General features: G+C 43.0%; 1 protein-coding gene across 8 annotated transcripts in view; it reads right to left on the reverse strand.

Moving 5' to 3' along the window:
* The window catches only part of LOC139565528 (dedicator of cytokinesis protein 7-like), a 40,889-nt gene extending 27,866 nt beyond the window's left edge, over positions 1-13,023 (reverse strand). For 4 of the 8 annotated variants that reach the window (XM_071385944.1, XM_071385943.1, XM_071385942.1 and 1 more), the window contains exons 1-8: positions 12,846-13,023; positions 9,940-10,024; positions 9,157-9,332; positions 8,745-8,813; positions 8,251-8,590; positions 2,754-2,839; positions 2,482-2,548; positions 2,114-2,263 (exon numbers count right to left, since the gene is read on the reverse strand). In XM_071385944.1, coding sequence (XP_071242045.1) covers positions 2,114-2,263; positions 2,482-2,548; positions 2,754-2,839; positions 8,251-8,590; positions 8,745-8,813; positions 9,157-9,332; positions 9,940-10,024; positions 12,846-12,895 — 1,023 coding nt within the window. In that variant the 5' untranslated portion in view covers positions 12,896-13,023. The remainder of the gene's footprint in view (positions 1-2,113; positions 2,264-2,481; positions 2,549-2,753; positions 2,840-8,250; positions 8,591-8,744; positions 8,814-9,156; positions 9,333-9,939; positions 10,025-12,845) is intronic. The other 4 variants (XM_071385948.1, XM_071385949.1, XM_071385946.1 and 1 more) reach the window with 1 other exon arrangement.
* Between the last annotated feature and the right edge of the window lie 12,543 nt (positions 13,024-25,566).

Genomic DNA, 25,566 nt, shown 5'->3' on the forward strand with positions numbered 1-25,566 from the left:
ATGCGAACTTTTAGAATTTTTGCAACCAGGAAACAACTTCATAATTAAAAACACTATAACAATATAGAAGAAATTTAAATATATTCTACAAGAACCAATATCACATTTTAAAAACACAATCCTATGGAACAATCCATGGATAGCTTTTCAGAATTAACTGATAAATTGGTCCACATAGAAAACTAAATGCATAGAAACCGTAAATGACTTGGTAATAGGAGATACATGTATTTCCATTACAGAATTAAAAAGCAATTTTGGACTGACCAGTGTAGATATTTTCAAATACAACTTTAGTTTATTATCACAAAGTTTCGATTTGAAATCATTTGGACATCAGAGCAATCTTGAGGGAATCCTATTTGAGTCAGAAATTGATATTAATATGATAGGTAAGATATACAAAACCCTGCAGAGAGCCTATCCAAAATATAAATGATATTGGCACAAGATGGAGTGAATTTTGGAACATAACTAAATTACAGTTCATGAAAATGTACGCTTAATCCAGTATAAACTAATGTATAGAATTTACTATAGAAGAGACAAAATTCACAAATTCTACAGTACAACGGCAGAGTAATTTCTTAATTATACAACGGGTGGGTCTAATCCTGAATGCTGATTGGTTAAAACGGCATTCAAGCCGGTGTCTATTCCACAAGTTGCCACCGGCTAAATCTATGACATCAAAATACCTTTATACTCTGTTCCATCTGACTGCGCAATCCACTGTCTGATCAGCCCAGCCAGGCAACTTATAAACTTGATCTCCACTATAAAAAGCATCTAGACATGATCTCATATTTCTTTTAGACTAACATTTCATTTTCAACAGCAGAGATTTGTATAAACCTTGCTGTCTGTCTCTCCGACATTTGCAACATTGTTTTAATATTTAAAATTAGATCTCCTGCTGTCCCATAGTAATGAATGAGTCGGGACGAGACAGACACGCAGGCAGCGTTTCTATGCCAGTTGAATCAGCTGGCATCATTTTTATGGATATTTACAAAAAAAGGTCAATTGAAAAAAGGTCAAACGAAACGCAGCTAATTTGCAGTCTTTCCAGCTTCAGTTTGAAGTGATTGTGTTACTATAGCTGTGTTGTTGGCTAGCTCCTCTGAACAACAGTGTCCTGATGAGTGAGCACATTTTCTATGCCTGGCGAATTTGCGCATCATTAGGTCATTGTTATGGATGTATCTACAATAAATGGTCACTAGAAAACAGCTTAAACAAATGCAGCTACTTTGTTGTTATTCTGGCTGCACTTTTTTGACATGACTACAAGTTAGCCGTAGTTGGCTAGCTAGAAAGCAAGCAAGCAAGGGATAAGAACGTTGCCAGCCAGTATGGCAATAGAACATTTATAACAAACGACTGGGTCGCATTCAAAGATACAATGTTGTTGATGTTTGTGTGCGTCTGTACGCTGTCGTTTGTATGTGTATGTTTTGTAAAAAAAAATATATATATCGTACCAATTTTTGTTTTTGACTTGCAGGCCTGACGTGGCCTGTAAACCATGAGTTGCAGGCCACTGTATTAGGGTAAAACTAGGCCCTCAAAATAAGGCTTATAAAATATGTATTGTCTTGTCTTAAAGAATATAATTTTAATGATAACATATTCACTCGGGATCTCACTTAGTGAAGGCTACAGGACTGAAAATGAATGAATGCAACAGCCATGTCTCTGTCACTAACAAATACAGTCATGGGTGGTAACTCTACAACTCACATGAAAGGTAAGGCACACTGTGAAATATGCAAATAAGGCTTTACACTAAGCAAAGTGTTAATTTCACACTTAAAAGTGTGGACCCGTATTGACACTGGAAGATTGTTAAATTTAACACTCTGTGTTTATTTAACAGTGGAGAATTTGCTGTGTAATTCAGTTCACACCTAAAAAACATTGTGGAAGGTGGATAGAAGATAAAAGACTTTGTATCATTAAAAATGTTCACATGGACAGGATTAGGGGTTTTCTCCTGAACATGTGACCAGACCAAGAAAAAGTCCTACAGAGAGTCAGTAGTTTGTAATGTGACGTAGAGCCTCCTTGGATTCTCTGTATGTACCCCCCCTGGTGGCCCTATGCCCAGTACCTTGATGACCAGGAAGATGTCTGCAGAGGGGTACGTGATGGAGAAGATGGCTGAGCGGGCCAGGGTGGAGATGGCTGTGTGGGGCGTGTGGAGACGCAGCAAACCCTTCATCTGATCTGAGTTCAGGTCAAAGTGGAAGTCCTCTGAGATCTGAGAGAGGGAGGGAGATGAGGAAATGTACATCAAGGGATATTAATTAAGTTTTGACTCAGATTTAAAGCACAAGACCTTTCAGGCATACTGAGAGCTAGAATAATGTAATCAGTCAAAGCATGAGCTCAGCATGACATAAGCATAATATGATAATTCAAAAATAAACATGCTGTATATGTACACAGTCTAAACATTTCTAGAAAACTCATCGGTACCTTTTTCTTTTCCTTGACATCATAGAGAGCAAGAGTCCCAAATATTGGCTCAATTTCTATTTCAAATCTGTAGGGGGTACAAAAAGCACAATGTGTGTTTGGATGAGAAGAAAATATGATTGATAAATTAATAAAATGCCAAAATGTATTTACTATTGTGCTAACCTGAACCGTGACTCAGCACTTTACATTAGTGTGAAAAGGATATAAGTGAAAGAGTGACCGACAAGGATCATTTTAGGAACGATAAGGACAGAGAGATGGTCACTCACTTGAGGGACAGACACTTGACCATGATCCTCTGACCACAGTGTTCTTTGGGGACCTCTGGGACAGAACATCTCTCCACAGCCTCATCCTGTCAGACAACACACATAGCCGTGAGAAGATAAACACGACATTTACACAGCCAGACGCCATGGCAACGTGACACAGACACCACAGTAGTGTGTACACAGACATAACGAAAGAGGGAGAGAGCATGAGAAGGAGACAAATGGTATACCGGTATTGACGCACGGACCGGGTATGGGCGTTTACTTTACCTTCTATACGGTATTTGAATGTTTTGTTTGTTAAATTTGATACGCCGGTTGTAACGTCCATTTTTATAGTTTACTCCGCTACTTGAGTCATTTCTCCCCGCAGCTTTCCACACAGACCTAGCCCCTCCCCCTGTCACTCATGGAGCGCATTTGTTGTTCTTCGACCACAAGACACTTCAGTCTGCATTGTGTTCAGTGTTCAGTCTGCATTGTGTTCAGTGTTCAGTCTGCATTGTGTTCAGTGTTCAGTCTGCACTGTGTTCAGTGTTCAGTCTGCATTGTGTTCAGTGTTCAGTCTGCATTGTGTTCAGTGTTCAGTCTGCATTGTGTTCAGTGTTCAGTCTGCATTGTGTTCAGTGTTCAGTCTGCATTGTGTTCAGTGTTCAGTCTGCATTGTGTTCAGTGTTCAGTCTGCATTGTGTTCAGTGTTCAGTCTGCATTGTGTTCAGTGTTCAGTCTGCATTGTGTTCAGTGTTCAGTCTGCATTGTGTTCAGTGTTCAGTCTGCATTGTGTTCAGTGTTCAGTCTGCATTGTGTTCAGTGTTCAGTCTGCATTGTGTTCAGTGTTCAGTCTGCATTGTGTTCAGTGTTCAGTCTGCATTGTGTTCAGTGTTCAGTCTGCATTGTGTTCAGTGTTCAGTCTGCATTGTGTTCAGTGTTCAGTCTGCATTGTGTTCAGTGTTCAGTCTGCATTGTGTTCAGTGTTCAGTCTGCATTGTGTTCAGTGTTCAGTCTGCATTGTCAACGCAGCACATGCAAAAAAAATCTAATAAAATGTTATTGATAACATCTAATAACATGTTATTGATCACATACACATACTTAGCAGATGTTATTGCAGGCGTAGCGAAATGCTTACAATGACAATGTTGATGACAACGATGTGGTTTTCTATTTGCTTCTTAATATAAATGAACTAGTGTTCCAGAATTACACTGTTAGTTGGTGTTTCTTACATTTGCAAACAGCTCGTTTGTCTTTTCTAAGCAAGTTGGGCCTAAATTGTGTTAGTTGCTAATGCTAATCACTAGTTAGCTGGCTAATAAAATGTAGTGAGTCAGAACAAACGTAACTAGCTATACAGTCTGATAATACCAGTGATGGTGTAGACCTAAATCAGCATGTTGTCTGTGCAACAGTATCTTCTAAATCAAAGAGGAATAACCGAAGCATGAATGTTAGCTACATGAAGTAGCTAAAAGAAAATGTTCAACGTAGCCAAAGATTATAGGGTCCCCTAGGAAACAATTATCAACACTTTGATTTCTACTCTGTCACAATAACTCCTCCCTGGCATTTTCATTCAAACAACACTGTATTCAAAGTGCCAACTATCATATTCTAACTACAGAATTAGAATAATCATTCTATTTCCATGATTCCAACAGTTCCCAAGTGGCGCAGCGGTCTAAGGCACTGCATCTCAGTGCAAGAGGCGTCACTACAGTCCCTGGTACGAATCCAGGCTGTATCACATCCGGCCGCGATTGGGAGTCCCATACGGCAGCGCACAATTGGCCCAGGGTCGTCCGGGTTTGGCCCGGGGTAGGCCGTCATTGTAAATAAGAATTTGTTCTTAACTGACTTGCCTAGTTAAAAATATATATATTAACATAACATTTTTTTTTAAGTTCACACAAGTGCAATTGCAACATTTTGTAAAAAATAAGGCATAGATTGTTTGCCCATATCATGCAGCCCTATGTGGTTGTGTGGAAATGATCTCAAATGAGCGCAGAAATTGATGGAAATAAATGTTGGTTGAAGTTGAATAGAACAGTATAAAACAATCAGAATGGAGAAAGACTCATTGAAATCACTTAGAATGTACAGTGCATTTGGAGAGTATCCACACCCCTTGACTTTTGTTACGTTACAGCCTCGTTCTAAAATTTATTAAATTCCTCATTAATCTACACACAATACCCCATAATGACAAAGCAAAATCAGATGTTTTTACTTTTTATCAATTTATAAAAAATAAAAATCACACTTACATACAGTTGACGTCGGAAGTTTACATACACTTAGGTTGGAGTCATTAAAACTTGTTTTTCAACCACTCCACAAATTTCTGGTTAAAAAAACTATAGGTTTTGGCAAGTCGGTTAGGACATCTACTTTGTGCATGACACAAGTAATTTTCCCAACAATTGTTTACAGACAGATTATTTCACTTATAATTGACTGTATCACAATTCCAGTGAGTCAGAAGTTTACATACACTAAGTAGACTCTGCCTTTAAACAGCTTGGAAAAATTCCAGAAAAATGATGTCATGGCTTTAGAAGCTTCTGATAGGCTAATTGACATCATTTGAGTCAATTGGTGTGGATTTATTTCAAGGCCTACCTTCAAACTCAGTGCCTCTTTGCTTGACATCATGGAAAAATCTAAAGTAAACAGACAAGACCTCAGAAAAAAAATTGTAGACTTCCACAAGTCTGGTTCATCCTTGGGAGCAATTTCCAAGCGCCTGAAGGTACCACGTTCATCTGTACAAACAATAGTACGCAAGTATAAACACCATGGGACCACGCAGCCGTCATACAGCTCAGGAAGGAGACGCGTTCTGTCTCTTAGAGATGAACGTATTTTGGTGCGAAAAGTGCAAATCAATCCCAGAACAACAGCAAAGGACCTTGTGAAAATGCTGGAGGAAACACGTACAAAAGTATCTATATCCACAGTAAAACGAGTCCTATATCGACATTACCTGAAAGGCTGCTCAGCAAGGAAGAAGCCACTGCTCCAAAATCGCCATAAATAAAGCCAGACTACGGTTTGCAACTGCACATGGGGACAAAGATCATACTTTTTGGAGAAATGTCCTCTGGTCAGATGAAACAAAAATAGAACCGTTTGGCCATAATGACCATTGTTATGTTTGGAGGAAAAAGGGGGAGGCTTGCAAGCCGAGGTACACCATCCCAAATGTGAAGCACGGGGGTGGCAGCATCATGTTGTGGGGGTGCTTTGCTGCAGGAGGGACTGGTGCACTTCACAAAATAGATGGCTTCATGAGGAAGGAAAAGTAGAGGGATATATTGAAGCAACATCACAAGACATCAGTCAGGAAGTTAAAGCTTGGTCACAAATGGGTCTTCTAAATGGACAATGACCCCAAGCATACTTCCAAAGTTGTGGCAAACTGGCTTAAGGACAACAAAGTCAAGGTATTGTAGTGGCCATTACAAAGCCCTGACCTCAATCCCATAGAACATTTGTGGGCAGAACTGAAAAAGCGTGTACGAGCAAGGAGGCCTACAAACCTGACCCAGTTACACCAGGTCTGTCAGGAGGAATGGGCAAAAATTCACCCAACTTATTGTGGGAAGCTTGTGGAAGGCTACCCGAAACGTTTGACCCAAGTTAAACCATTTTTAAAGGCAATGCTACCAAATACTAATTGAGTGTATGTAAACTTCTGACCCACTGGGAATGTGATTAAAGAAATAAAAGCTTAAATAAAACACTCTCTACTATTATTCTGACACTTCACATTCTTACAAAAAAGTGGTGATCCTAACTGACCTAAGACAGGGAATTTTTCCTAGGATTAAATGTCAGAAATCTGAAAAACTTAGTTCAAATGTATTTGGCTAAGGTGTATGCAAACTTCCGACTTCAACTGTAAGTATTCAAACCCTTTACTCAGTACTATGTTGAAGCAACTTTACAGCTCGAGTCTTCTTGGGTATGACACTAGAAGCTTGGCATACGTGTTTTTGGGGAGTGTCTCCCATTCTTCTCTCCAGATCCGCTCTGTCAGGTTTGATAGAGAGTGTTCCTGCACAGCTATTTTCAGGGCTCTCCAGAGATGTTCGATCAGATTGAAGTACGGGCTCTGGGTAGGCCACTCAAGGACATTCAAAAGGCTTGTCCCGAAGCCACTCCTGCATTGTCTTGGCTGTGTGCTTAGGGTCGTTGTCCTGTTGGAAGGTGAACCTTTGCCCCAGTCTGAGGTCCTGAGCAGGCATTCATCAAGGATCCTTCTGTACTTTGCTCCGTTCATCTTTCCCTCATTCCTGACTAGTCTCCCAGTCCCTGCCGCTGAAAAACATCCCCACATCATGACGCTGCCACCACCATGCTTCACTGTAGGGATGGTGCCAGGTTTCCTCCAGTTGTGACGCTTGGCATTCAGTCCAAAGTGTTCAATCTTGGTTTCATCAGACCAGAGAATATTGTTTATCATGGTCCAAGAGTCTTGTAGGTGCCTTTTGGCAAGTTCCAAGTGGCCTATCATGTGCCTTTTACTGAGGAGTGGCTTCCGTCTGGCCAGCCTGCCATAAAGGCCTGATTGGTGAAGTGCTGCAAAGATGGTTGTCCTTCTGGAAGATTCTGCGATCTCCACAGAGGAACTCTGGAGCTCTGTCAGAAGGACCATCAGGTTCTTGGTCACCTCCCTGACCAAGGCCTTTCTCCCCCGATTGCTCAGTTTGGCCGGATGGCCAGCTATAGGAAAAGTCTTGGTGGTTCCAAACTTCTTCCATTTAAGAATGATGAAGGCCACTGTGTTCTTGGGGACCTAAAATGTTACAGAAATTGTTTGGTACCCTTCCCCAGATCCGCGCCTCGACAATCCTGTCCCGGAGCTCTAAGGACAATTCCTTCGACCTCATGGCTTGACACTGTCAACTGTGGGACCTTATATAGACAGGTGTGTGCGTTTCCAAATCATGTCCAATCAATTGAATTTACCATATGGGGACTCCAATCAAGTTGTAGAAACATCTCAAGGATGATCAATGGAAACAGGATGCACCTGAGCTCAATTTCTAGTCTTATAGAAAAGGGTCTTAATACTTATGTAAATAAGGTATTTATTATTTTTACTCAAAAACATAATATAACATCAAATACCCTAAAAACATACATTTTACAAATACCTTAATATTATATTTTGGCCATATCGCCCAGCCCTAGAGGCAAGATACGCAAACAGATGGTCACATGGCTGAGGAGAAGGCTATTTCATTGATGTGCTTCAATGTCTATGGTGGAACTGCCTGAATTTTAGAAAAATAATCTATATGTAATTAACTTTGATTTTTTTTTTTATATATAATTAAGTTTTGATATAGTTTCCGTAACTTTCTATTTTATAGCTATATCATTCTATACAAAGTCGGCTAGCACTTTAGCAACACATGCTGACAGACAACTGAGCCGAACAAAAGTGAATAGTGTATGGATGATAATATTATTATTTGGGACAGACCTCGTCGGGAGGAGGGAAGAGCCCCAGCAGGTCAGAGTGGCGCCCCTGCAGGCGGGCCTCAGCGTTGCGGCGGTCCATGTCCTCTGCAGCCGTGCGCTCTAGCACCGAGGGCAGCAGGGCGTCCGGCGACGAGTTCTTCAGGTCAAAAATACTGGAGGCCCAGCTACCCCGGGGTGTGTCATCCAGAGAGACTGACCGCCGCTTAGCATCGTCCTGGTCATCCTGGCGGTCAGTGGCCGCAGCCTCGTCCAGTTCAAAGGTCTGCTTAACCAGCCCTCGCTGCCTCTCCCTCTGGCGCTCAGAGTTGTGGGGGGTGTGGGTTGTACTGTAACGCTGATACCTACAGACATGACAAAATACATTATCCTCATCTTTAAATCACAGAGATAATGCACATCATGGGCACCATTGCAACCAAATCACTTGTAAATCAATGTGGATAAAGGAATGGAAAAGAGGGTGGCATATGGGACACATGATAGAGGGACACTCACTTCCTCTGAATGATCAACCAGTCATCTGTGTAGACACCCAAGGCATCTCTCACTCTTGGGTCAAATGTGCTGTGGGAAAAAAACACATGAATTATATAGTATGACATAAATATTACAATGGCATAGGAAAGGTACAGGGTGTTCTGCCTGTCCAGTAGCATGATAATGCTGTGTGTCAAGAAGTCCTAGTTATGTGAGTGAGCATGTGTGTGTCAGTCTTACACTCTAGATTCTTTTCTAGGCGGGGCACAAAGGAATTCAACGCAACATCCAGGCCCGTCTCCAAAATTGCCATTTGAAACGCAATGAAGCCAAACTCTTTTAGGCAGGTGGAAACTAAGCAAGGGGACATAATGCTAGGGGAAACACTGGTGTGTGTACTGTACATAATATGTGTGTTAGTGTGACTCACTCCTCCTCGGGCAGAGGGGGCTCCAGTGTAGTACACTCTCTGTCCTGCAGGAGGAGCTCCAGGTCATCTGGGGGGAACTCCATCAGCTGTCTGAGGGGGCAAGGCTCCGCCCCAGGGGCGTGGCTACTCACATACTCCTCATAGTCCACAGGCTCCACCACCTCTGTCAGCGGCACCTAACAACCAATCAATCAATAACACACAACAATCAATACCTGAGGTGCGTTCAGTGCGCTTGAACGTTTGCGGAACAGTTTGTACGGAACGACACGTTTTCTTGAACAGACTGAGATAGGTTTGCTCCGTTCGGTGGGTGTGCCTTGAAGCAATGAGTGACATATTTAAAGGGCAGAGGTGCATTTTGAACCTCAACTGGTCGTTCAGTACAGCACCGTTTCTGTTCAATTGAACGTTTTTTTTTAATGTACTGAACGCAGCCCCGGAGAAGCATTATATTCATACACCTGAACATTCCACCAGGATCACACAAGCCACAGGCCACACTGAGATAGTGAGCAAAGAAAAGAGATGGATAATATGAGTGATCAAGCCTACGTCACCTAGTTTGACACACTCGTTCGTATACATAGACACAGGCTCCACTTCAGTAAGAGCACTGCGGCGCTAGCCTTTTTATGCACAAATAGATGACATGCTAAGTGGTTGATGACCTCCTTAAGAAGTTGTTCGTTTCCAGAGCAGTAAATTCAACTCAACCATAGCAATTCCGTCCTCATCTTTGACCAAAAACAAGGTGATATACACACACACACTGCTACTTACAGGCTGGTGTGCTCCTCGTTTCTTGGACAGCTGAGGGGAGCCGTACTCTCTGGATACCTGCTTCCTGACCTCTGCAGCCACCGTCCTGACAGAGACAGACGGACAGGAAACGGTAGAGTTACACTCAAACAGGGGAAAAACTGTTTTTCATTCACAGCTGTATCTTCAGGAAGCCAAACAGAAACAAGTCTAGACATAATAAATACCAGAATGATTCTGGTAATCATTCTGTCAGTAGATAAAGACGGTTAACTTGAGGAGAACTGATTTGATGCCCAAACTTGCAAGCGCTAGCCTCAGATTCGTATGCAAATATGCTCCATAATCTAGATACTCGGCTAAAATCTCTCCAGCGAGGTGCCAAAAATCTAATTGCCTCCCCATTATCATGCACATGCAAATAAGCCAATTAACATAGGCTAAACAAAACCCTTGCTGCAGATAACCCAGAGTTAAACCTATTACATTTTGCTTATTGCTGCTTTAAACCATTATGAATATGTAGGCTACTCCCAGACGTAATGCTAGAAGTGTTTTATACATAATTATGTGCCTGCCTTAGATTTCATAATAGCTTTCCAGTTTTGACTTCTTATCAGATGTGAGCAGCCATGTATGCTATCCATTCTCTCCCCACTACCCAGTCCCCAGCAGCTGGTACTAGATACAGTGCTGAATGGCAGCAGCTGTTATGAATGGGAGTCAAGCCGGATCTGTGGGAGAAGAGAGGAGCGGTGGCTGGGCCTAGTACAGAAACCAGGCAGAGAGCCATAACTCTCTCACTACCCCTGGCCTGGGCCTTTATGGACCAATAGCAAATGGGAGGCTTAGAGAGGGGGACACAGTCAAACTAGGCCCCCAATCATCTCAGAGACACAGCATGCAGCCGCTCTTCCACAAACTTATAACGGACTGGCCATCTCATACTCTCAGACGATATATCTCACACAGACATGCACAGATACACACATAACGCTTCCGAAATTCCCTGGTCACGGTCGCGGTGGTCATACTATGTCTTCATTCCACACATTAAATGCTACTGCTCTCAGCTTCAAAAGGAGACCCTCAAATGTAATTTATCCCCATGACATACTACACCCCCCCCCCCCCCCCCAATCCCAACCCATCTCTCAGAAATAACTCTGCTACCCCAAATCACACAACCCTTTCAAGCTGGAACTCTACAACAATCTTTTGACAGAGGTGTCAGTCACAACAATGTTTGTGGAAGTGTTATTCTGCCGTTAAAATGTGCTACCTTCTCCAATCCCCACTTTAAACAGGATAAAGGAAAAGCTATCGCCTCCAAGGGTAATAAACGGAACACCCTGTCACACCCTTTCCTGCATCCTGAACCGATACAATGGACTGGCTCCCACTGGGGAGAGAGAGAGAGGACTGGACGATAACAGAGTTGGGGAGAGAGGTGAAACTGTAGCAATGATTAGGCCTAAGTTGTTGAATTCAGCACTCTACTCGGTTACTACTAAGTTAGGCTATAGCCTAGTAGTAGGTTAGCTGATACAATTTGAACTAGTAGGCTGCCAGTCAACATTCAGAGGGAACAGCACCATTCACCGTTAGCTAGGCTAACTCAATATGATAATCATGTGAGACTGAGAAATATACGTACATACCATGGTGAGTATAATAAGTATGGTTGGGCCAGTCGGAAAGTCCTAACACGAGATACAAGGTATGTGCCTGCTGTGGTGTTGTTGACTGTTTCGCACTGGACTGCTGACATTCCAACATGTCATTGAGATTTCCCTGTTGGTTTTGATGTGACATGTTCACCTGCATGTTGTGATGCTGATAGACATCTCTTATCACATATCCAGTCTGCTCTCAGGAGCCTCCAAGGGCCACTCACCCATAACATGAAGGAGGTTCTCAGATGATTCTACGAAGACTGCAAGGTGAACAGCTAGGCTAGTGATTTTATTCTGAAAGTAAGTATGTGTGTGTGTGTGTGTGTGTGTGTGTGTGTGTGTGTGTGTGTGTGTGTGTGTGTGTGTGTGTGTGTGTACACCTGCTATTAGCATGTACTACCATGTATTGCCTATACCCAACCACCTTACACCACACAATCAATTGCTTAGCATGCAGTTCCCTGATCAAGGCTTTGATGAACGCAAGTATGAACTTAACTCAGCAATGGTGGAACTGGGAAATGCATCATGTCATGCAAGGTGATATTACAGCTATAGGCCTGATCTAACTCTGTGGATAATAATAAAGATACTGTTATTTCCCATAGGAAAGGGGAACTCCATCTTGCCTACTTCTGTTTTCATTGTGTATCAGAAGAACTAGACGTTTCAGTTCCATCTACAGACCTACCCCCAGGAAGAGTTCTACACAGTATGACTTGAACTAGGAGTGACAGCACAGAGGATCAAGCTGAGTTCATTTGCAGAGCAACAATATTAGTGTAACCTAACCCACGCCTTGTTATCCCACAGGTCAACGGGAAAGCGAATTCAACGGCTGGTATGACTAGATAACTACTAATTATAGTTTTATATCCGTTTTACTTGGGTCTCCTCAAGATAATGTAAAATAAAGTAATTTAGGTAACTAGTAGCAAACATGTTTGATGGCTCGAGTGTCAGCCTACTAGCAAAAGGATAGCTGTGATCTAGTTCTATGTCTGTGCAACAAAGTAACAATCGCAAGGTATGAAAAATCGTTTTCGTTTTCTAAACAATGGCAGGATGAATGATAAATTCACATTTCATTCGAAGCCCATATGCTGAACAATAGACTCCGTCTGTCTCCGTTCCTATTCAGTCTGCGCGGTTTACGATCAGCGATACCCTCAAATCCTGCACTACCCGGTCTGTCCGTTATGTCACGCGAACTAGCTGTCCTACTGAGTACATACAAATGATGAGTCTCACCGATTAATTTTGTGAGCAAATGCCCTCCTCTCGTTGGTTGAAGATGCCATTTTGCGTCCCCATTTAGTGTAGTCTTCGAACTATTCTCTCTCTCACACACACACTCCTGCACTTCGATACTGTTGTTTTCCTGCTGGAGTTCGCTTCCTTGTATCACCACGCTACGGTGCCTATCCCAGTGGTCCTCCTAGTGGTTGGGAGCAGAAATACAAGGTTGTGTTGTATGGGATCGTCCGCAGTGCATTCAAAATTCTCACCTGACCGGTTTCAGTAACGCTGTCACGCCCGAGAATGGCCCATATCCTCAACAGTTAGGGTTTCATTACAGTGTGAAAATTGAGGAAGTTTGCTGAACAGCGAGACCTACTTTAGTTCAACATGTATACCAAGTGAAAAACACAACGTCAAAGCCCGTAGGTGTGTCATCTGTTGACAGTTTGGTGGTCCTAGCTACCTGTCAAAACAAAAGCAAAACACTACAATGAATGCATAAATTCATAAATCACACTGCATATATTACAGGCCTATAATACGGATATGAATCTGCAGTATGACATTTTTTTGTTACTATGCACCCATTGGTGAATTAGGAAATCTGCAATGATGCAAGTAGGCAGGTGCAACACAGCAGGCAGGTGGCACCTGAACATGGTCAATATTTTTTTAGCTCAAGGAGGTTGAAGAGGATGGTAGGCTATCAAGCAATGCAATCAGGAGAAAAGGTTGGGTAGTGAAGTACTAGGCAGCTAGGGATTAAAAAGGTTTATAGCCTACTGTTCAACTGCTAGGCTTTTTTGAGCCAATAGACCTAGGCCTGTGTCAACCAGACAGATGACTGTGGTCTGATTACTATTTTCCTCACCCGGCGGTCAACTAATCCAATTGATGAAAAAATAATCTGCCTTTTACCAGGGAGGGAGCCATTTCATTCGTCATTTGGTTAAGTAGATCTAATCCTGTTAATTCTGTCTGGCATGCGCCTACAAGGTCTATCTAAGAGGATGTGTACTGGCCCTATAATTCAGCGGTGCTACATTGTGGTGTGCTAATTTACACCTTTTAAAGCATTGTCTACCTCAATCATGTTGTGTGCTTTAGAATACTCTTCACACTACACAAGGATAGTGTGTTCATATTTTGGATGAATATGTATTATAATCATATGCCCATCCCCTCAAAAAGTTAGTTCCGCTGGATGTATCTCTACAGCAGCATCATATGTTTACCTCACATTCATATTCATAACATGCTCAAGTATTTCAGGTTTATTCCATTATCCCCTTTTGGAGGGAGTTTATGTAATATACTGTATCACATTTCCCACGCCAGCCAGGAGGCAAAATGCTGCCTCTCCCTTCAGCAAGTGTGCTTTACTAACTGTTGACCAGCAGAGGGAGATGTTCACCATGATTGTGAAGAAAAGGGTAGGGCCCAAGCCCCTTCTCTAAGAAAGGCGGGTCTTCGGATTCATGATTCTTTCTGATTTCTGATTTCGTGGTTCATGGTGCTCAACAGAACTAGCTAGTACTGTAGTGACAGATTCTGATTGTAGCGTTATGTTGCACTGTTTCTGATTTTCTTTGTGGCCTTTCAGTATATAGACAACAAACGTTGGTCTTAAGACCCAAAGGAGATGGCCTCCTTTCAAATGGAATCCAATTACTTACAATGAAGCAAATGAAAAGGAGGTACACCAAAGTTCAGGACACAATGTGTCCCCACAGGGTTGTCCCTGATGTCTTATAGCTGGTCCATCTTTCATCTCAAATTGAAATTAGCAGGTAACACTAAATGGGAAATGAATCAATGCATTATTGTATTTACATTTGACGTTTTAGTCATTCAGCAGACACTCTTATCCAGAGTGACTTACAGTTAGTGCATTCATCTTAAGATAGCTAGGTGGGACAACCACATGTCACAGTCATAGTAAGTACATGCTTCCTCAAAGTAGCTCTCAGCAAAGTCAGAGCTAGTAAGGTAAGTATTGTTTTATGTATCTCTCTCCATCCTTCTCTCCTTCTCTTATCGATCCTTCTCCACAGGAACCACTTGTCAATTTACTGTAAAACCACTCCCTCCGCTCTGTCTGCCTTCATTCCCCACCCCCATCTCCTCCATCAGTAAAGTATAACCAAATAGAGCTGCCTGCTGCAACCCTGCCCCCACCCCTCCTCACTCTCCCTCTGCCCCATGGTCCACCAATTCAGCACCAGGGAAAGCAGAGTGCCTGGCATGCTGCTGCAGGTACTCAGCTCCCGCTCTGCTCTGTCTGCAAGATGCCAGATGAATAATGGGGTGTATGGAGGTTTATGAAAAATGAGAGACAGAGATAGAGAGTGGGAGAGAGAGCGAGAGAGAGGGTTGGGGCGAGGGGGGGTGGCTGGTGTGGATAAATTAACCTTGTGTGACAGACAGAGGCTGGGGCTGTAGCAGAGGAAGGGATTTGTGTGTGCATGGAACCAGTCTCTCTCAGAGCAGAGCAGAGCAGGGTAGCAGGCAGGCTCAGTGCTAACAGCAGGCAGGAGTCTGGGCCAGAGACCATGTTAATGAAGACAAATTAATCTCACTTTCTCTCTCTCCTCTATGTAGGTCCACTGCTTCCACTACAATGCCCACACTAGCCATTTCTCTACCATGGTTGTCCTGAGAATGAAGAACGAAGAGTATTGCCCTACAAGGCGACACATGTGCATTAGAGATTGTGAGAGCCTAGGTATTGTATTTGTAATGTATTTTCTCAGGCGGTCAAGAGTCACTGAGCCAGACAATGTAGACCACTATGAGCTTCCATCATGACAACCAGACAATGTAGACCACTATGAGCTTCCATCATGACAACCAGACAATGTAGATCATCATTATCCTTTTCCCCATTGGTAAGTTAGAATACATGATTAACTGGACATTTAATTGGATATTATATAAAGCATCTTGCACACTACAATGCAGCCATCATTACCATCACGCATAGAGACACTGTCCAGACAAATCTATAAATATCACACTGATGTCATATTTGGGAATTAAATGTCAGTATCCAATCAAATCAAAGTTTATTGGTCGCGTGCACAGACTTGCAGGTGTTTTAGCAGGTGCAGTGAAATGTTTATGTTACTAGCTCCAACAGTGCAGTAGAATGTCTAGCAAATACTATACAAATACACAATAATCAACAATTTAATGAAGCGCTCGTATGTTTGGCAGTGACATTGTGGTGCCCTTGCATTGTGTTTGTTCGTATAGCACTGATTAATACTGTCAGTGGACAGTACCTACGCCTGGTCTATTCTTCCCACCTCTCTAGCCTCCTTCTTTCTCTCCTCCTTAGCCCTCCTCTGTTCATCGAAGGCTTTCAATTCCTAGACCGGCACTATTGTTCGAGTCGCTGCCCCTCCCCCACAGCCGAGAGAACCCCCACCCCCCACCCCTTCCATCCCTACTGCATTACCAAAGAACAAAAGAGAGCGTGTCAGACACCACCCACTGGATCTCTTTCACACAACAGCCCCCACCTCACTTCCAGATGGGCTTAGCTTTTTTTCAGGGGTTTCTCGCAACCCCAAGAGTCCTTCAAAATGGATGTCACTTCCCCTCCCCCCCAGAATCCACTCCTCAGCTGCCCGTCATCCACCTGCTCGCCCACCACGCGCCCATGCCCAGAGCACGCCCCATCTCTACCCCCTCCCCTCTACCTCTCCCTATCGGCCTGGGGGGGGGGGGGGGGGGTCCCATTAAAATAATTAACCACTTGCTCACTGTGGCCCAGCTCCAGGACATTACTTCAGCAGCCGTAAAAAGGCTTTTACCATATTAAGTGCTGAGGGAGAGAAAAGGAAGAACAAACCTCTAGTGTTTTTGCATATGAAAGCTCTCACAATTTAGCAAACCACATGTCGGGGGAAGAAAACAAACATGCGTAAAATACATGCTAAAAAGAGAGATGATTAGACGTTTTAATCAATATACAGAGATTCTGTATGATTGGCTACATGTATGAAACTAAAGCAAGAAACAACAAATGCAAAGAAATTATACAAAATAAGACAGGCTCATATGTCTATAACAAGTAATAAAGCATTACACCTGTTGACTATAAGTCAAGTGTTACCAAGGATGACATAATGGTATCACCTTCCCAATCACCTTCACAAGCTGAACACTGATGATGAAGGAATTACCCATCATGACAATAGCTATAATCAATAACGTTAAAGCAAATGTGCAGTAGTATCTCTTGCTGTCCTCTACTGAGGGGCAGGCAGATGCTTATTTGATTGTGTGACTCGAAAGACATCAACACGTTGCATCTTCAGGAGATTGTTTTCTCTAACCTCTACCCCTGGACTGACCCCTGACCCTCCAGGGAGCTAGAGGAGAGGTGCAGCACTAGGCCGCATCTGCCACCCCCACCGGACAGCTGTTAGAACTTTAATGGAACTTGTTCTACCATTAAGAGGGTGGGGAAGCAGGGGGGGGGGGGGGGGGGGGGGTCGGATAATCCCTGCTAAAATCCTTTCAAATCTGGTTAATTACTGTAGAATACAGAAATCTATATCCCCAGTTGCCAGTACACATCCCTCCACTTCTGTACTCCCACTCAGCAGATTTGGCTAATAGACAGAGAGCCATTTAACAAAGTAAATCATGATGCTAGCTAAATTATTTCAAAATGCAGTGCACTAGTACTCAGTATACACACAGAGGGTACAGGATATGTCGAACAACCTGGAGCCATAGCTTAGCCTTCAGTATATGTTGGATGGCGTTGAAGATGTGTGTTGGGAAATTGCGGTTGAGGCGTCACACTCGCCAACCTGAGCAGCAGCAGTAGAAGCTCCACTTTCTCCTGCCTTCATTACATGCATGGCTGCTTACATGGCTGTCACACTAACCAAGATTTATGTGGATATCCACAGTTCTACGCTCAATAATGCCTACCACAAGCCAGCCCTGTTGAAGGGTGTTTCATGGTGAAGGACATGCAGATTGTGGTACAGTATAATGCATGCAATGTGTTTACGATTCCCTCGACTGTACCCTCTATAGATTATTTTATCTGACCAAACCTTCATCCCCATTACCACCACCCCCTCCCAGTCCCTAAGGGTTCAAGCACCCAAATCAGTGTTAAAGAAAAGAGAAGAGGGCTGTGTTCCTCCCCCTACATCTGTCATAGAGAGAGAGGGAGGGGTTGTACTTGTGGGCTGTACAGGGGAACAATATCACACCATCTGTCACAAACCAACTGCTTCATCTCTGAAGGGATAAATACACCTCCTAAAAACATCTACCTTTAGATGATTACAGAGCATTAGTTTACTGGGGGCAACGGCTCCCCCAATCCCCTACAGTATACCCAGCAGACACTCTGTCTGCTTCTGCCTAACCACACCTTACCTCTAGTGTATCCATCCACCCAGCAAGCTGCACATTACACACGCACATAATAGGCTTCTCCATCATCAAAAATCTAGCCATTCTGTGCAAAAGGAACTAATTTAATTTCACAATATTCAATCAGGGAATTGAAATGGTGCTCGACACAATAAGGAAATATATGGAGAGTGTTTCTAGGAGAGTGCACAGAATGGATGTGAAAGCTTGATGAAAAGGAGAGCACATTGTGCTCAGAGGTAATGTTGAAAATGTAAGATGCAATCTGTTCATAACTGAACAGGGCTCTTTCATATTGAAATGATGCTGCTGCCTCTGCTGCCTCTGATACGGGAGGGTGGGCGGGGCTGGCGGATTCTTCTTGCTTCCTTAGCCGTCGCCTCTTTGTGACGTGCCCTTTCACAGTTCACACTGTCCAACTACGCCAAAGCCCTTGTTCAGTACAGAGCACTAAATGACCCTCCTAAACAATATTGGTACAAACATGTATGTCACTGATGATTAGCCTATGACGGGCTAAAGGAGATGCTAGTAAACAACAACAACATCAACAAATCACTGCACACTGCTTCTCAACCGAACAAGACAACAGACACCCCAGAAATTTCACTATGGGGCTGGCTAACAGAATGGGTCTGTATGGAGAGAACTCAGCTAAACCTCATATCCCCTATGGGCCATATGCCTCTCTCTCACTCTCTCGCAGTAGCATGTAGCTCGAGCCGCAATCTCAGTCATTCATATTTAATTCCAGTGGAGTTTCCGGCCGGACTAATGTGCTATTGATTTCAAGTCTCCTATTACTGGAGCTGGGAGATTGGCGTGGGAGAGAGGGATGGAGAGGGACTGATGAGAGAGGGTGAGGAGAAGGGAAAGGTGGAAGATGGAGAGGAAAAAGAGAATACCGTTGGGGGTGCTGTTGAGGAGCACGGACATGGAGAATCAGGATCGTATGTCTTCTCAGACTGACTGTGGTGTCTATTTTGGAGTTCTATTTCTCTCTCTCGTGAAATAATATTTTAGACCAAAGACTTCCATTAGAAACAGTGGAGGGAGAACGTTTGAGACAGTGAAAACAAAAGCGTTTTCAAAGATTATACTTTTTTTAAAGGCCTAATGCAGTTGTTTTTATATCAATATCAAATCATTTCTGGTTAACAATTAAGTACCTTACTGTAATAGATTTCCATTAAAATTGGCATATATATATATACTATTTCTCAAGCACGAATTTAGCTAGGACTGTCTGGGAGTAGTTTGAGTGGGGAAGGGGGGAACTGAAAACTAGCTGTCATTGACAGAGAGGTTTGGAACTCTCTTTGTTATTTACTGCATGGTGATGTCATCATTGAAAGCCCAAACTCCCCGCCCATGCAAACCTACTGATTAGAAGGTCCTGTGTAGATTGTATTTTCAACCAGCAACTATCAGGAAATAACATTGACTTTTTCACACTTTTAAAGTGTTAGTTTCATCAGCTGTTGTACAATATCATATAAAACAGAATTTTGACCGCACTGGGCCTTTAAAGTCAGAACTGTTACACAATATGAATAACAATGAGCTGAAGAAACACCCACACTCTTGCGTTATTGCATTTAGTTTAGCGTCTTAGTGATGGTGTTTGTATGTGACAGATAGACAGAGGAAAAGAGAGTGGGAAAGGGAGAAGAAGAAAAGAGAGAGATTGTCTAAGAGCTGGGTGTATTTAAGGTTTTCTCCCTGGATACCAACGCAGACGGGTCGAGATGAAAGATTAATAACCATCTATATTTAACGAGGTTTAGAGTAAAACATGTTCCTTACCAGAAAGGGTGGTCGCACTCACACCCACCCACTCCCACCTCCCTCCTCTAACCCCCCCCCCCCCCACACACACACACACGCACACACACACACACACACACACACACACACACACACACACACACACACACACACACACACACACACACACACACACACACACACACACACACACACACACACACACACACACACACACACACACACACACACACACACACACACACACACAAATACACAATGCACTATGACTTTTTGGGTTTGCACATTCACAATTAATGTAGTGTAATGCATACACTCCTACGCATGACAAAATATAATGCACTTACACGTTATGCACCTATGGCCCAAATTAACACAGAAGAATACACTACATTAACACTCCGGTTTGAAATCAAACACACACACACACACGCACACTCATCCAGAAGCTTGGAGAGCAGAATATAATCAATAAGTAAAAAGATGACAAGAGGCATCTAAGTTCAGAGTCTTCCTCCCACCAGCCAGTCTACTCTAATAATAGCCCAGAGACAACACATTGAGACAGATAGAGGGATAGAACTAGCCAGAGAGAGAAAGAGAGAGAGAGAGAGAGAGAGAGAGAGAGAGATGAAGAAAGGGAGAGAGAGAGCCCAAGAGAAATGCCAAATAATACATGCGGGGGTTGAATTAAGCCAATAGCTATTATCAACAAATGTAATTTCAAAGAGGGGCTGATTTAATTGTGGATCCATTCCTAAAAGCAGTAGCCCCCTCAGCCCTGTTACCATGAAACCCTGCATCGCCCAGAGCTCACCCCAGTAGAGAGACCACTATTAACCTGAGGCTGTCTGCTCCATCACTACCCATCCCCCAAATACACACACACAGGCATGCGCAAAACACCCACAAAACATACTCATACATGCATCCATTAATACATACTACGGCGTCATAAGGCAACCAAGGGTTGATAATTGAATCAAATGGGAGAGAAATAACTTGTCAGCCATTAAATAAATAACCTTATTAATGCAATGTGACCTTCATGTATGATGTAATGTAATCTTCATGTAATGAAGCGGTAATGTGTATTGTGATATATTGTGATGTAATACTAGTACAGGAAGTGAGCACATTATGAACTTAATGCATAATTGATTCAGACTTCTGGTTGTTCTGTCATTAATGTCATTGCCATTATCATGTGAAACTGAACACATTCCCAGTCCAGATTCCATTATTCTGTTAAAACAAAGAACTGGGATGTTTCTCAGTTAGGAGAACACCGCTAAAAGCTATTGACATTTATCAACCACAAAAAAATCACCAGTTTATATTAAAAAACTAACATTTGATATCCTCATGTAGGCATTTTGCACAGCACCTTTATCATTTGTAATTGTTGTTATTTATGATAATTTTCTCATTTGCAACTAGCAACAGTTATCATTAATGTGTTGATGCACTGTAGTGCCTGCTCTTGCAATTTCATTTATGGTTGATAGGAGTGTGATGTGGATACCGAATTAGAATGGTAATTGTTTAATCACAAGTACATCTTTTCAATGAATCTTAACACTGGCTTTTCTAATCCTCATATCATTTGGGGCCCAGCACTTGAATGTGAATATTCTGTTGAGTGCTTCACTCATTGGACATACCTGACATGACAAGAGAAGTGTCTGACTGATTCAATTAATAGGAGTGCCATGAAATGATCCATCTAAAAAGTGAATAGCTGAACTAGCTTTCAGGTTCTCTTCTATGAAATTGATGCAGAAATAAACAGTATAGTCAATGGCAATCTCATTTTAGTATACACTGACTGCATAGTAATGTATCTCCTACGAATGCAGAAAAACGACAGCATTCTATTTTCACCACCTAAGAGAGAAATTGATATATATCACATGAACATTGTATTTCAGAATCTGTGAACTTTACATACATATTAATAAGCTGCTCAAAATGTATACATTTCTCCCAGTGCCACCAAATATGCATTCTATATGGTTTCTGCAGACATCAAATCAGCACATTAAGCCAGCTATATGACTTAGAACAATAGAATGCCTGAGGGCTCCTTCAGAATCCCAACCCATGCAACAGGATTCCTAATCACCTCTACTGGCGAGAAGGGCCCCTAGAAATAAGAAAATAATCAGTAGAACAACAAAAGGTTTTCAGGCTAAAAGCAATGCTTGATCCTTTAATTCAGAGAGCTGTACAATAGGTGCTTGAGGTGCCCTCTCCTCCTACCCACAGGGAGGATTCAGCTGCAGCCTGCCCTGCTGCCAACCAGGGCCTTCTAATGAGGGACCGCAATTAAGCCTGTTTATTCACACTAAGTGTGAGCTGCAAATGCCAGGGGCTGCAGTCAGTTAAAAGACCTGGGCGCCTTTGTGTCACAAGAGCCGCTTTTATTCAGCAAACAAAGCAGAAAACACAACACACAAGCACCTAATGACAAAATCTGCCTCTCTAGCAGACACTCACATACAGTACATAGGCTACACACACACTTTCACACTTTCACACTTTCACACACGCACACACGTTCACACACACACACACACACACACACACACACACACACACACACACACACACACACACACACACACACACACACACACACACACACACACACACACACACACACACACACACACACACACACACAACCACGTACAGTACATACTGAATAGAGTCAGTGCTTGACAGAACAGTGAACAGTGGGGGCGGGGTTAAGACAGACTGACAGCGGGGCCCATCTCTATCCTCTTATTAACGCTTAACGAGTGCTTTCCTCATGCAATATTCATCTCCGCTAATATCATCCAAGCTCTGAGCTGAGCTGGCTACTTATGTAAGGCAATTATGTAAAATATCAGACAGGGCACACATTCACAAACTGGCTGGGCTGGGGGAGAGAGCTGCAGGACAAGGACAGAGAGAGGAAGAGAGGTACACGAAGAGAGAGAGAGAGGGTGGGATGGAGGGAGTGGAACAAACAGAGAGGGAGGGAGCGAGAGGCAAAAGAGCAGGAAGCTACGATACAATTATGTGGTGAATTAACATCTATTTCAACTCAGTGGAGCAGCTAAGATCAGCCTAGAGCAGCAGGCTTTAGACTAGTTCTGTTGTGTTCAGGCCAGGACCTGTAACCCACAAATACTATGGCCTACAACTGGAAAGTAGTATTGCTGACAACACTGTTTACATTACATTTACATTCGTTTCAGTATCTAGTCTAAATGTATATAGACATAGAAAACGTACATTACACATCTATAAGCATATCGTAAACATCCGCGGACATACTGTAGCTACATAAGGCATTATCACTCTCTCACACACACACACACACACACACACACACACACACACACACACACACACACACACACACACACACACACACACACACACACACACACACACACACACACACACACACACACACACACACACAGTCCCCTCTTTTATCGCCTACACACTCCATACTGTCCGCCTCTTATACGAGCATGTTCGTTTTATGTATGCAAATGTGAGAATATTGAAACACACATAGTGATACAAATGGATAGATATCCTGATATGGGCATCACGACTGTCCTCCACGGCAAAAATAGCATCCACACACTAAATGCAAATGCCTGCTACCTGCACAGTCAATGCCAATAATCATCCCATCCCCCTCCTGCTTCCCCCATCGTTTCTTCAAGGCGGCGACATCTAAGGACACATCAAGGTCAGTCTGGGAGAGGAAGGCAGGAAAACACACCATTGTTGTGGGAGAGTCACATTGTGCAACACCATGCACACACACTCTAACATCATACACAAACACTAAACACATAAGTAGTAATTTTACACATACAAAAATATAATCACACATCAAATCAAATCAAATTGTATTTGATGCACCGTATTACATGCACCGAATACAACAGGTGTAGAACTTACAGTGAAATGCTTACTTACAAGACCTTAACCAACAATGCAGTTTTAAGAAAAATAAAAAAGGGAAAATATAAGTAACAAATAATGAAACAGCAGCAGTAAAATAACAATAGTGGGGCTATATACAGGGGGTACCGGTACAGAGTCAATGTGCGGAGGCACCGGTTAGTCAAGGTAATTGAGGTAATATGTACATGTAGGTAGAGTTATTAAAGTGACTATGCATAGATAATAGACAGGGAGTAGCAGGAGCGTAAAAGAGGAGGGGGGGGGGGGGGAATGCAAATAGTCTGGGTAGCCCTTTGATTAGCTGTTCAGGAGTCTTATGGCTTGGGGGTAGAAGCTGTTAAGAAGCCTTTTGGACCTAGACTTGGCACTCCGGTACCACTTGCTGTGCGGGAGCAGAGAGAACAGTCTATGACTAGGGTGGCTGGAGTCTTTGACAATTTTAGGGCCTTCCTCTGACACCGCCTGGTATATACATATTAATTAACCCTTCAACAACAACAACCCCCTATGTATATATCCCCCCACACACACACACCACACACAAATGCAGTCACACACGCACCCTCAGGGTCAAGGCCCTATGGCGGTCTGTGGAGAAATAGGTCATTTGTCACACATCATGTCCTGGGGCAAAGGATGCATTATAGATGAGACCAAACAGTCTGTCTCAGTCAGCACTGCACTCACCACACACTCACTGCTGTGGAGGAAGGAGGAAGGAAGGAGGGAGGGATGGATGGAGAGATGACAACTCCTCAAAAGAAGGATGTTTCAGAAACATTGAGTACTATCCTGTCTAACACTACCACTGCCATGGCTGGGCTGTTTTTGTCTATACAAAACATGCCTATCTTTATTTTCAGAACATATTATATTAAATATAATCACAGATCAATTCAGGAGCCAAATCCAAATATTCGCATTTGACTCAATACTAGTCCCCCATCTGCCCTGCACATGACTGGAACAGTAGAGGAAAACATAGCCAATAGGAAGGCGTCCGTCATTCAACACATTAGTCAGCTTTGGTGATTTCCTGCTTTGTTATTGGCCACATATTACGCCCTGATTTTAATGGTTTGTCATTTTTGTTTGTTTGTGCTGTGATTGGCTGCATTAAAATGGTAGACGCCCTGTGTGAATGTACACACACAGTCCTTTTTTCACAAGGACAAAAGCTAAAACACTGATTTTGTCCAATACAGCCTCAAACGAGGGAAAATTAGGGATGAAGAAAAGACATGTAGAGAGAGTAGGGAAAGAGAGAGAGATGAGAGAGAAAGCTACTGTCTTCTGCTGCACCCATCTGTTCTGATAGTGCAGGTGGAGGCTCTATTCACTCAGCTCTGCATGTGTGTGTGGAGAGGGGGAGGCAGGAAGAAAGCAGAGAGAAGGAGGGAGTGGATGGATGGAGGGAGGGAGGGGGCAGTGAGATGGGAGGAGAAAGTGGGGGGGGGGCTCCTGGTGATCTCTCCTGAAGGGGATAATGGGAGAGGAGCGCATTGCAATGGCTGCCGTGTAGTACCCTCCCTGCACAATTAGCCAATCAGGAGCGCGC

Source organism: Salvelinus alpinus, chromosome 36 (assembly GCF_045679555.1).
Source record: "Salvelinus alpinus chromosome 36, SLU_Salpinus.1, whole genome shotgun sequence".
NCBI classification, from domain to species: domain Eukaryota; kingdom Metazoa; phylum Chordata; class Actinopteri; order Salmoniformes; family Salmonidae; genus Salvelinus; species Salvelinus alpinus.